The sequence below is a fragment of the Chamaea fasciata genome, unplaced genomic scaffold, assembly GCF_029207755.1.
Source record: "Chamaea fasciata isolate MVZ Bird 193981 ecotype frontalis unplaced genomic scaffold, bChaFas1.0.hap1 SCAF_1, whole genome shotgun sequence".
NCBI classification, from domain to species: domain Eukaryota; kingdom Metazoa; phylum Chordata; class Aves; order Passeriformes; family Sylviidae; genus Chamaea; species Chamaea fasciata.
In genome coordinates this window covers 3,116,885-3,129,981 of record NW_027094086.1, presented here as the reverse complement: position 1 = coordinate 3,129,981, position 13,097 = coordinate 3,116,885, and the positions used below count along the sequence as shown (strand labels likewise).

The 13,097-nt window shown below is 41.3% G+C and overlaps 1 protein-coding gene across 8 annotated transcripts in view; it reads right to left on the bottom strand.

Annotated features, from left to right (window-relative positions):
- TSNARE1 (t-SNARE domain containing 1) overlaps window positions 1-13,097 on the bottom strand; it is a 458,033-nt gene that overhangs the window by 208,937 nt on the left and 235,999 nt on the right. For 6 of the 8 annotated variants that reach the window (XM_066175258.1, XM_066175253.1, XM_066175265.1 and 3 more), the window contains one exon: window positions 9,094-9,261. The exons of 1 other annotated variant lie outside the window; for it this stretch is intronic. In XM_066175258.1, coding sequence (XP_066031355.1) covers window positions 9,094-9,261 — 168 coding nt within the window. The remainder of the gene's footprint in view (window positions 1-9,093; window positions 9,262-13,097) is intronic. One more of the 8 variants, XM_066175288.1, reaches the window with a different exon arrangement.

The window sequence follows — 13,097 nt, the reverse complement described above, 5'->3', positions numbered from 1 at the left end:
GGGCACAGGGTCACCACCGAGGACTTCTCCTCCAGGGATACCCATCTTTCTGATGGGTAAAATATCCACACCCTTTCCCCAAATAAATGACAAATGCTGTATGAACAGAGGAGCAGAGCGTGAACTCCTGCCTGTGGACAATGAATGGAAGAGGAGGGAGAATGAGGCTGACTCGGGTGCTCACACAGGCAGGGAAATAGAGAAGTTTTGTCTTTAGACTGAAGCAAGATTAACACATGAACTTTTGGTAGCCCTCAGTGGTACAGTCAAAGGAGGTGGAGAGATAATGGGATCATGAGATCACAGGATAATTCAGGTTTGAAAAGGCCACAGGAGAGCTCAAGTCCAGCCTCTCACTCACAGTAGGACCAACTCTGAGGTCAGACCAGGTAGCTCAGGGGTCTAGCTAAAAATTTGCACTGAAGGAGATATATTATAATACTAAAATTTGCAATTCTGCATAGTTCCTATGTGAGTCTTAATAGTCCTTCTGCCTCGAGTGAGCTGTCTGAGAGCCTCAATACAGACAGGGAGAGGTGACTTCAGTGCAGAGAGGGAAATGACAACCAGAGGAGATACTCTGGGTAGATAAATGGTGAACAGGATGGTGGGGATAGACAGCTCTGTAACATCCTCTCTCATAAAGCAGCAATTAAAAGTATTAAAGAACACCTGAATTAAATGAGCCTGCACAGTGCAGAGGGCATAAACTAATACTGTCTTTGTCATCAGCCTCTAAAATTTGACATTCATTGTTAACAATGTTAAGAATGTGATTTTCAGTCTAATTTCTGTGAGGATGTGGGAGAATATTCCTGTCAAGGATAATTTATAAAGAACCAGGCACTTTTTGGTAAATAAGAGGGAATGGGAACTGGTCTTGCTGCGAAATGTGGATTTCATTGTCCTTCTCAGTCTTCTCTTCCCTTCTTAACTCTGTGGTACATTTCAGTATTCTTGGTTCATTCTCTCTCGGCTGAGCTCTGCTGAGGGAAGGCTGACTCACTCTCCAGTGGGTTCGTGAGATACTTCAGGGCTTTGCCAACAGGAACTTTTATATTTCCAAGACTTAAGACTCATCTGTTGGTATTCCCCCCATCCTGACTGGGGAAAATTCTGATTTCCCTACCCAAAATAATTAAAAAAGAAACACAGCACTCAGCTCAGGAAGGTAAGAAGTCAAACCTGCAGGGACAGCTCTTTTAAACTCTGCTAGAGGATCTCATCTGGTTGATGGGCTATTGATGTCAATTGTTATTAATTTGCATCACAGAACTAGAGAGTGAACTGCTCTAACCTAAGTGGTAGGTGAGAGGGGTAATTCCCCTTTGGCGCAGCAAATCACAGCCACAGAAATTGCTGTGTGGGTGAGGCATTTGATGTTTGTACTGTCTGTGCTAACAGAAATAGGGGCAAGATATTACCTTTGAGACAGTCATCATCTGGTAGCAAAAACTTAGGCAAAAGTGCAGTAAATGGAGAAGAAAAGCAACAAATTCTTTTCACCAAACAAATATTAACACTTAAGCAGGAGGATTTGCAGAAGCTGAACAATATTTCACCACCAGCACTGGAGATTTCTCTCCTTCCAGCTCTCTGCCTTATCAGTGAACATTGACAGGTCATACACGAGACTTTAACTCAGCTCAGTTTCTGTGGATATAAATATGCAGATGTGTCTTCCTAAAATTCAGATTGTTAGCAAAATGTGTGTGTCTCAGCACTATTTTCTCCTTCTGCAGAGGAAATACCTCACTTTTAGGAGGTTCTAAAGTCCATCCCTATTCAGCAAAGCTGTTAAGACACACATAAGGGATTTGCTGAATCCAGGCTTTCATTACTGCCGCCTTCATGCAAGCACACTAAAGGAAAAGTGCATGAAGGAAAGGGTTTAGGGCAAGACTCTCTGACACTAACAGTCTTTGGATGAGGCACTGGGAATGTAAGTGAGAAAAGGAAAATTATCTCTAGCACACAGTGGAAACCTCTCCAATTTAGTTAAAAACACTTCACTACACACAGTTTAGTTATAAGGTTACACCTGAGACATGAGAAATTGCCTAGGGCTAAAAAAGATTTGTGATATATTCCTGAAACCTCACTGTCTTGCAAAGGGATATCCAAGGCTGTACACCTATCCCTGATAAAACACTGATTGCAAAAATATACAAGCTCTAAGCATTTCCATGAGGAGAGGAAGAAATACGGTTTTAGCCAGGCAAGAAGAAAAGAAAGTTTGGACTTTTGCATGTAGTCCTAGCAAAAGTGATGCGTGAGCAGAAAGGAGATGATGAGAGAATCTTCACAATGTGTTACCCAGTGGTATTTCATCTCTTGCCTCTCTGTCTGGATGTACTGGGATTACAGAACTGATGGATGTGTATCAATATATTTGTAACAGCAGCACTTAATAAAGAGTGGAAAAATGGAAAGAGAAGGAAATGCAGCATTTGATATGTCTGCTGTTTTAGTGCTAGAACCTGAGGGAACAGTCTGAAGATGTGTCAGAGGAGGTTTAGGTTGGATAAATAGGTTATAAATAAAAGGTTCTTCCCCCAGAGGGTGGTTGGGCACTGAACAGGCTCCCCAGGGCAGTGGTCACAGCACCAGCCTGACAGAGCTCAGGAAGCATTTGGGAAAAGCTCTCAGGGACAGGGTGGGATTCTTGGGGTGTCCTGTGCAGGGCCAGGAGCTGGACCATGTGATCCTTGTGGGTCCCTTCCATATTTTGTGATCCTCATAGAACCCCTGAATCTAAAATGAATTAAACTTTTCAGACCTGCCTGACGTGACAGTGGCAGTTTGAAAGCAACATGCTAAAGACACGCAGATTGAGTGTGAGTGGCTTTGACACCAAAGAAAGTCCCTTATAGCAATGCAGGAGTGTTGGAGGCCACAGGGGCAGAGAGAGGGAGGCACAGTTCAAATAAATATTCCATGGAAATGGCCACTGCAGGATTCCACTGGGACAGGCTACTCTTTGTTCTCCAGACATGCTAAGGCTTCTCCACATTTTCAAATAGGCCAGCTGCAATTTTCATGTACACCTCATTTCGCCCTCAGGCTTGCACAGTTTCCCACAAAATTCACTGTTAATTCACCTTGCTCTTCCTCTTCCTCTTCCCTAAATGTCAGTGAGGACTAGAGGACATTTTTGTGATCAACTCATAAATCAATAGGGCTGCAGCTGTACAAGGACATGGGAAATGCCTGTTCTCAGGCACTGAAACCGCACTTCATTGCATGCACATCATTAAATCCCCTTACCCTCTGAGCAGTGTGGCTGCACCAAAACTGCCTTTAGAAAACATTACCTCTCAAACTCTGTCAGTAACAGGATAAGCACTGGGCAATCTGGGTCAAAAGTGTGTCAGGATATGCTTAACAATTAGAAAGTGTAATGAGCAGGTTCTGGTGTATTTGGTGAGTTTAATTTACCAGTGCAGAAATTAACTATAAATTTTCCATCAGGACTTGTGAGCTCTGAATTGCATCCACAGGACTTTTTCCACATTTCTTCTGTTCATTCTGTTCTTTCTTCTTTGGTACAACACCAAAATCCTATGTACAGTCTGCTGCTGTAGGACCAAAGAACTAACAAATGGGAAATAATTGAGAAGAGAGCACTGAACTGTCTGAAAAGCCAGAGACCAACTTGTGAAGAGGAGGATAACTGCTAGCATTTGAAGAGTTTCAAAGCCAAAGATGAAGAAGAATTATTTGCAGGGTCCAGCAGAGTTTCACTAGGTGTAAAAAGCTGAGAATGAGAAAGGGATCTTTAGCAAGAACAGGGGGAAGCATTTCATCAACACCGAAGCCTGCTGGACCGTGAAATAGTCTCCCGAAATAAATGGTAGCAGTCCTGCAGCTCAGGTCATTTTAAATTAGACTGGGGAGGATACTGGAGCTGGTTCTTTAGGGAACAACTCAATACCAGTCCCAGGGATGGCCATGTCAATCTGGCAGGCAGCTCTGAAGCTCAGGATAATTAGGGTCCCCAACGCTGTCACAAGGAGAGCTTGACACTCACACGGCGCCAGATCGTTCACAGATGGTGCTTGTCATGATCTTGTGTTATTTATACATTAGTCTCAGTCAAAAAGCCTCTGTGAAGAGACAGGCTGAGCCCCCATAAGTCAAAGCCCTGGACTATTGAAGCTGATGAAAGGTATAAAATAGCTTGCACTAAACCCTCTAAACTGCAACCATCAGTGAGAGATTTTACCGAAAAGGCCCCTCAGCAAGAAATGATACGTAGTAATGAGGGAGCAAGGAACATGTTTGAACTAACAAACACACTCTGCCAGACTCGGTGGGGCTTTCTTTTGTTTTATTTTTATTGTGTTTCATTTTCTGTCTGCCTACAAAGGCTTGAGTGACAGGCATGGAGGCTGGCATCTATCACCCCTCTTCAAAACAGACAGGGAACAAACATCAACATTTTTCTCAACAACGACCCAGAGGGAACAACCTCTCCTAAAAATAAAAGCATTTTCCTCACACCTGTTGCCACAACCTGTCCTTCTCTCTCCTTCTTTTTTTGCAAAGGGATGCATCAAGTAAAATGCCGTTTCTGGCATGTGTTTTGCTTTCTTCAGGACACCATGGAATCACGGAGTGCTTTGGTTTGGAGAGTTTTTCCTCATTTTCCTTTCTCATCGCCCCTGGGGAAGCTGTCTGCATGGGGAGGATCACAGGAGACTTTCTGAATCAATACAACATTTTATTTTATTTTTTTTAATAGGTCTTTCCAGTCACCAGCTGAAATTTGTGAAGTTCCCCATTCAGCGCTTATCCATTTCTTCTCAAGCTTTTATCTCCTCCCATTTTTCAGATGACCACAGGTGCAAATGAAAGGCATGGGATGGTAAATTATATATATTATATATACATTTGCTGTGACAGAGATTGTGCCAGCACTGAGCACTGACAATGCACATTACAGTTCAGCTCATGTATTTCTGATGGCACATTTTACAGTGCTATATATAAAGTTGTTATGGCATCTATTATTCACTGCCAATACAGTTCAAGTTAAAATAGGTTTTATATAACAGTTCAAAGCAATATTTTAAGAAATAACACTTGTGTCAAGGCTGCTGTGTCCTACCAGATTTTGACATTTCCAAGCAATAAAAATCTTTATCCAAAATGTAAGGTTTTGGCGAGACATCTCCCTTGCAGACGTCTCTGGTTTTAATCTGCAAGTAATAGCAACAGGAGCACATTTAAATAAAATGAACAGCCAGGTGAACTTTTGACTTGGCTGTTATCTGTCTAGGTGGAAACTGTGAACTGGAAAGTGCCTCGAGGGATGTTCCTGACAGAGAACAATGTCCCATTAACCTGAACCTCTGAAGAGATTTTGGAAAACACACAAGTGAGAAAAAGTCATTGGAACATTAAGGAAATGTCTACTATAGGCACAATTTTATATCTGTTTTTCAGGACACAAGACAATTTATTTCCTCATTTCTTCGGCAACAAAGAAGGTTTTTCTTGCAAAAAGGGCAAGTTCAGTGTCTCTTAAAAAAAAAAAAAAAAGTCCCACGATTGGTACCAGCACCATGAGCTTCTCTAAAGTTGTGTGTAATCAGAAGATGTGATGTTCTTTCAGTTTCTCCTGTGCTGCTCCAAATCTGGATGTTTCTGGTGCTGGATATGCAGTAACATGGAAATCCCAGTGAGACCAATCTACTTGCACAAAACAAGTTTTGCACAGCTCTGTTCTTCATTCTGGTCCCCAAAGAACAAAGGACAACAAATGCCACACATCAAATTGGCAAAAAATTTACTTTATTAGTTATGTTTGACAGTTAGGAATAATGTGTCATTTTAACCTTCTTGGCTACTCACTGGTTATGAAAATATACTGGAAAAAAGTTGTTGTGGTGACTGTGAGCTCAAGGAATCCACAATTTCTACTGAAAACAGGGAAGTTTCAATGTGCAAGACGAGTCCTTTCACAGGAAATATGCTCATGTGGGTCAACAAACAGAAAAGTGAAACACAGTGAAAATTATTTAAAAGCACCATCTGCTTATTCAAATACAGATGGGGAGAGGAACAATGCTGTCCAAAAAAACTAATTTTCATTATATTTCTTTCAAAAAAGATGTTAAGCAAAATACCATTGGTCCTAAATATTTTCCCCCTGAGGAGAAATGTTTAACCTACATTTGAAATAATGTTTGTGGAATGCAGCCCTTGTTAGAGGATGAACAGGGATCTTTGAGAGCAAAGCAAAATGGATAGAGGAGATGGGGAAAAAACAGGTAAAAAGAAAGTGCTGACATTCTCAGCAAGCAAAAGCCTAAACAACATTAACTGCTTAAGCTGACTAAATCATTAATTGCATAAACTAAGCTATTCAGAGGTGAATTCATATTAGGCAGAAAAGTATCCAAGATCAAATCAGTAGATACAAACCCTGCACAATACATGAACGGAGATTTGTTTTTATTTAAAAATTATTTAGGATTGTGATTGGGTTCACTTCACCCCCTTTAACTACCCCACCATGGCCACAGGCTCCTGTGCGACTTGGTGCAGAGACATCAGATTGTGGCACAGAAATGGGATTTAATCAGCAAAATAAATAAAGATCTTTCCAAAGAGACACAACTGCATGTCTTGACTTTCCAAAGCTGGTGTGCCTGAGGCTGCCTTGGGGGTTGTCATTCCCCACTGCCTAGTGGGAAACTACTAAATGTCGGGGTTTTTTTTCCTGGGGAGGAGAGAGACAGTGTAAAGACAAACTAAGAAAAGCTCAGACTATATTTCAAACAAAAGGGATCACAAATCACAGGAACACAGAATAGCTGAGGCACCACAGTGGGGTCATCTGGTCCAACATCCCTGCTCAGGCAGGGTCATCCCTGACAACATGGCACAAGATTCTGCTCCGACTGCTCTTACGTACCTCCAGTGAGCTGGTGGTGTTGTTCACAAGATCATTTGCTACCACTCCTCCTGAACATCAGTGTGCAGGAACAACCTAAAACATCCACTTTCTTTGCAACAAAGTGCTCTGAGATCCCTTGAAGTGCAAAAATGACAACTCACAGCCAAAGACACTCAGTATGAGAATACTCTTTGACAGTTTCACGCCTAATAATGGACACAAGTCCACAAAGCTCATTCATCTCTGCTCAGTGAACCATAACAGAAATCAGACAAACACTGACCTCGACCTGCTTCTGTAAAACTGTCAAAATTTCTGACTTGGAGAGTTGAGTCATATGTGGCCATCACTGTTTGCAAACAGAGGTCCCAACCTCAAAGCACCAGCCCTCAGCAGGAACTTTTGTCCCCTTCTTGCACTGTTAACTCAATCATAATTCCTGCTGTACTGCAACCCAAAATCTATCCTGATAAAATTAGCCCAATCCAATTAAAGGACAAAGTATAGCCCTTAATTAAATGTTCTGATTATTCTGAAGCCTTCTTTTTTTTGGTTCATCTTGAGTTTAGGTCTGTAAAAGCATACAAATTAGGAAGGTTTAACGTGTTCTTGTTTTACCCATTTATCGCTTAAATTCAACTAACAAAAGTTTCCCAAAAGCATAAAAAAGAAAGTATAAAAAGAAAAAATGTGGGATGCTTAACTTATTCAGGCCTCTTTTTGTTCCTTTTATTGCTTATTTTTACAGTGCTTTTGAAAAAAAAAAGGGAATAAAAATAGTATCTCCTCTTTTAACTAAACCAAGAATGTCCAAATGCTTTGATACAGCAAAATATTGAATAATTTGAAAAGGTTAACAAGTTATTTCCTTTTGTCTACCTATTATTCTCTCTAACGGTAAAGCTGAGTGGTTTTTGCCTGTGACAAATTTCAGCTTTGCGTGCACTGAAGAAGTTGTTTTGCTGCAGAACGCAGCTCAGTTAAAATGCCTCACCACAGACTCTACTGTGAAAGACTCACTGGGAAGAACCCGACCATCAGTCCATGAACATTAATTAACTCTTGTCATTTTCATTACAAATCATACAGATTTCCAACTTTTCCTTCTGTCTGGGGTTATGTAACCAAAAAAAATGTTTGTTCTATTCCATTTGTTGAAACCGGCTGGGGTGTTTCCTTTATCTCTTGGAACTCCAGGGGAGAGGGGGTGGCTGCCTTCTGGTAATGGGCCAGCTGTTAAAACCGGGTGGGGGATTCGTCCTTATCTCTTTCCGCCTTCTACAGGGATATCTTCTGTTAATGAGCCATCAAGGCTCACCAATGACATGACACATTACATCATCCCACTGTTCCTTATCTCCTCCATGGGAATATCTTGTGTTAATGAGCTGTTAAGGCTCACCAATGACATGACACATTAACATCATCCCAGTGTTCCTGGTCTCCTCCATGGGGATATCTTCTGTTAGTGGGCCATCAAGGCTCACCAATACCAATGACATGACACATTACATCATCCCATTGTGAGATGCCCCAACCAGTGTGGGGAGCCAAACCATTCCTACCCAGATAAAAACTGAGATGTAGGAACATCAGGTATTCTGTTTTTTCACTGGATTCCTGAAGGAAGACCGGATCCATCTCACCATCACTGGACCCTTTTCCAAAGGACCATCTCTACTCCAACCCAACCACATCTGCCACTCCAGGAGGGCTTACTTTGGACTGCTTCCAACACCCTGACCAACAGGGTGTCAGGTTGTATTTCTCACTCGGTCAGGGTTTCTAGGATTTTCTGTTTGGTTTTTTTTTTGCTTGTTTTTTGTACTACTACATTTGTATTCTTAAAATTTCTAGTAAAGCACCGTTATTCCTATTCCCAAATATTTGCCTGAAAAGCCTTTAATTGCAAAATCATAATAATTTGGAAGGTGGGGGGGGGGGGGGGGGATTTACATTCTCCATTCCAAGGGAAACTCCAGCTTTCCCTGGCAGATACCTGTCTTCCCAAACCAAGGCACCTTCTATCACTGATTCTCATGTTTAGAAATCCTTGATGATCACCCCTGTTTTTAGTGACACTGTCCTGGCAGAGATGCAAATCATCGTTTCCCTCAGGTTGAGTGAGGCACAATGCAAGGATTCTGTTCTCCCAGCTCACAAAACCATGGTGGGAGGAGGTTACTGACCTCAATTTGCTGAATGGCCTCTTCCCGCTGGCGGATGGCTTCCAAATCCTCCTCCGTGATTTCTGAGAGCAGGGCTTGGTCCTGGCCCTGGTTCTGCCACACACCATCACCCCCATTAAAGATCTTCTCATCATCAGGCAGGTCAGAGAAGGGGGTCTTAGGGCTCTGCTGAGATGGGAGAAGGGAAAGAAAGCAAAGGAAGTGTAAAGGTTTTCCAGTTTTACACAGCGTTAGTGTGGGGAAAGAATATATTTATATAAGAGATGGCATAAACAGTGGTGAAAAGGTGAAGAGGAGGAAAGCAAATTACATGAGAGGGAACATTTCAAGTCTCAAAGGAAATGTTAGGACCTGAAGTCAGATCTCCTGAGCTATTTTTGGGCCCCAGTGACCAACTTCGGTTTTCCACAGTTCTGACAGAACAAAACATTGATGTGCAGCTGAAAAATAACGCATTTACCTTGTTTAACTTCCCTGCAAATTCTTCCTGAATCAGACACTTTCTCAGGAACAGAGAAATCCTACTCCTTTGTCTTGCAAACTTTATGATCCAACTTGCAAGATTCAAAATTCCAATCTCCTCCATTTATGAGATAAACAGAACAGCTTTAAAAAGGGGAAATCACTGCAGGGACGTGAGTTCAGAGTTCAGAGCAACTCAGATTTGTGGTGCTCACTCTGTGGAGTTGACCTCATTTTTCTGACACGTCTGATCACAGTCACAGAATCACAGAATGGTTGGGGCTGAAAGGACCTGAAAGATCTTCTCATTCGACCCCCTGCCTTGGGCAGGGACACCTTCCACTATCCCAGTTTGCTCCAAGCCCCATCCAACGTGGCCTTGGACACTGCCAGTGATGGGGCAGCCACAGCTTCTCTGGGCAACCTGTGCCAGGGCCACCCCACCCTCTGAGGAAAGAAATTCATCCTAATATCTAATCTAAATATCTCCTCTTTCAGTTTAAAATCATCCACCTATCTGCCAGTTTAATCAGCTTCTCCCCCTCTTTTTTAAAAGCCCCTAACTTGTTTTATAAGCCTCAAGATAACATTTTCTTCTATTTTGGGAGCTGCACTTATATTCAGGTTTAAAATCTTGTTCAAGAACTAGTTTGATCTACACAAAAAGTAGGGGCAGAGGTTTAACAAGGTCTTCTCCACCCAGCCTTTAGGTTCCTTACCTGAGTCAGGTTCAGTCCTGACTGGACTTGGAGAATGAACTGACTCAAGGCCGGTTTGGAGGCTGAGCTCAAGTTCTAAACTAAGAGATGCTGTTGAAGGCTCCAACCTTACAACTGCATGAGGATTCTACTTCAAACAATATCCACAGTCCTCTAACTTGGTCTTGAGCTGAGCTTTCACTCCTAACCAAAAGTTACAATAAGAAAGCAAGTCAAGTGCTTCTGATGCTCTGAAGTTGAAAGAAGAAATGGCAGTGGCCACAGCACATCCTTGACCTCAACATCCCCAAAGCATCTGAAAGCTATAAGAGAAAACAAGTATCCAGGGGGATGTTCAGTTCTCTGAATCTGGGTTTATCTGGAGCCCAAACACTGGGAGTTGTGCTTGAAAAATAAAAGTCTTTGGTCTCTTACTGTGGCTACATCTTCAAAAGTATTAATTCCCCCAAATTCCCACAGCATGAACAGGAAGTGAGGCCAAGGGGCATCTAGATGGAAGGGCACAGGACTGGAGAACTGGAATGACTGGGAGGACTTGAGTCTGGAAATGTTTACTTTACTCTCTAACTCTGCTTTAACTCTTTAAAAAATATGCAGTTCCTGTATTTAGAAACAAAATAATTTTTGCATTTGGAAGACTTAGGCTTTATCTTATAAAAATAATTCATTGTTATTATCACCATGCCTCGTTGGAGACAATAAAATAACACAATGTGGTGAAGGAAGTGGGTGACTGAAGAAGTAGAAGGAAATAAGAAAATCAACAGCAAATAGTCAAGTATCTTTCAAAATATGAACAGAAGATGAAAATTTTTGACATTATTGTCTAGCTTTGTTTCACCTTCTGCTTTCCAGGGATCTACTGAGAAAGGGTGTGTTACAGGAAGAAAATCATCATTTAAAATTAGGTTAAAGATTAATTTACACTTTATAAGACATATTTTAATAGGATTAAGATACTCTTGGGGGTGTTTTATTCACTAATTATTACGTGCCTTGGACACTAACTTCTCCGGTAGAGTGTTTCAGTGCCAAAAGAGTGTATTAATGGACTCTGGAAAAAACCCTTGGGGTATTCTAATGCTTCATTTAGTGACTTCACCAGTGGGCTCAGATGAGCAGAGACAAACTGCACATGGCCGAGTGGCCTGGAAGATCCCAAGAATCTGCCTTATGGGGACACAGGAAAAGTGTTCTGATGAAATTTGTGTGCTCTGGTCACAGCAAGGACACTGCACCAAGGACCTCAACGCCCACGAATGGACACTCAAAGCCATGCTTGTCCTTTGCAGGTCTGAATTTCAGTGGGAAGACAACAAATTTACAAGTGTACAAATGTTTCCTGTTCTGGTGCGGGAGCACAGGGATAACAGAAGAGGCAGCAACCAGCTCTTCAGATTAGGTTAGTCCATGGAATAACACAGCTGTACCATAAATATGCTTTATCTTGGCCTGTGTCAACTTTTTTTGTCATCCTCACTTGCTGGGCCTGGCATCTGTAAATAACGTATCCCCCCTGCAAATTACTCAGAAAACACATTGCAAGGGTTGCTGCTCAGTCATCTTTTAGAAGAAAACCAGCTATCCATGTGTTTAAATAGGCAAAGGTCTAGACACAGATCTTTTTCTCTAAACAAAGTAGTGGCCTAAGTTAATTTCAGAGCTGCTGAAGGCAATTGCGTGCATATGAATCCTGAACATCTTCCAAAAAAAATCCATCCACGGCTGCTGAATGAGCGAATCAGTAAAACAACAGGATGCAGAGGGGCTGATATTTCCTTCCAGACATAAAAATGACTCCATAACAATGTTAAATACAGTCACCAAGACCTGCTATCAGCTAACCAAAAAAAAAAAAAAAAAAAAAAAAAAAAAAAAAAAAAAAAAAAAAAAAAAGAAAAAGAAAAGTGATTTTTGTGCTGTCCATGGTACTGACCTCCTCATTCCTGTGATAAAGTGGAAAAATTTTAAATCTGAAACTGTGAAAAAATCTAATCACTTCTAATGCTTCTGATTGAAAGCTGCATATAGCCAGGCTTATCAGTGCTCTTCATTCCCTTCTGAGTTATGTTCATTGCCATGTCTGACAAAACATTTTATTTATAGCAAGAAAAGATCAGATGGAGGGCACTCGCTGAGCCTCCACAGATAAAGTTCCCTTTGACACTGCACTGGAAGGGGCCATAACTCCCTGTACAGGCATCTCCACAATAAATTTGATTTAGTGCCAAATTTTATGCCCTGTGAATCTCTGTGTAATTTTCTGTCAGATTTCCTTTCATAAATTGTTAATTGGATGTGTTTGAAGTTGTTCTTTTGTTGAAATTTGCCTCTGGCAGATTTTTGTCAAGATCTATACAAAGTATAAAGATACTTTGTCAAGTATCTATAAACTGAACTCTGCCAATGAAAAAAAAAATATTGCAGAGAAAAAGTTGAGTATATCTGATATGCTCAGTAGTTCTTTTAAAACTAAATCCTTAGGACTGAGGGTCATACCATGCTGTTGTTCATCATATCTGAAAAATTATGCCCAGGCACAACATTTTTCTTGTTGGATAAAATCTTTTCACCAGGATAAAATCGTTGCTGCTTACAGCTACACTTTTTTATCAGATTTATTCTACCAGTGGGGAGATGCTGGATGCAGCTGCTGACAGGGAAAAAAAAAAAAAAAAAAAAAAAAAAAAAAAAAAAAAAAAAAAAGGAAAAAAGGTTTTATCTGCATGGTGACAGCTTCTGTCAGTGTCTGTACTTCATCAGCAGTAAAATCTTTGCCTCAGAAGTTGCATGTCTGAGACCCCTCCAAAAATAACCCCCTCC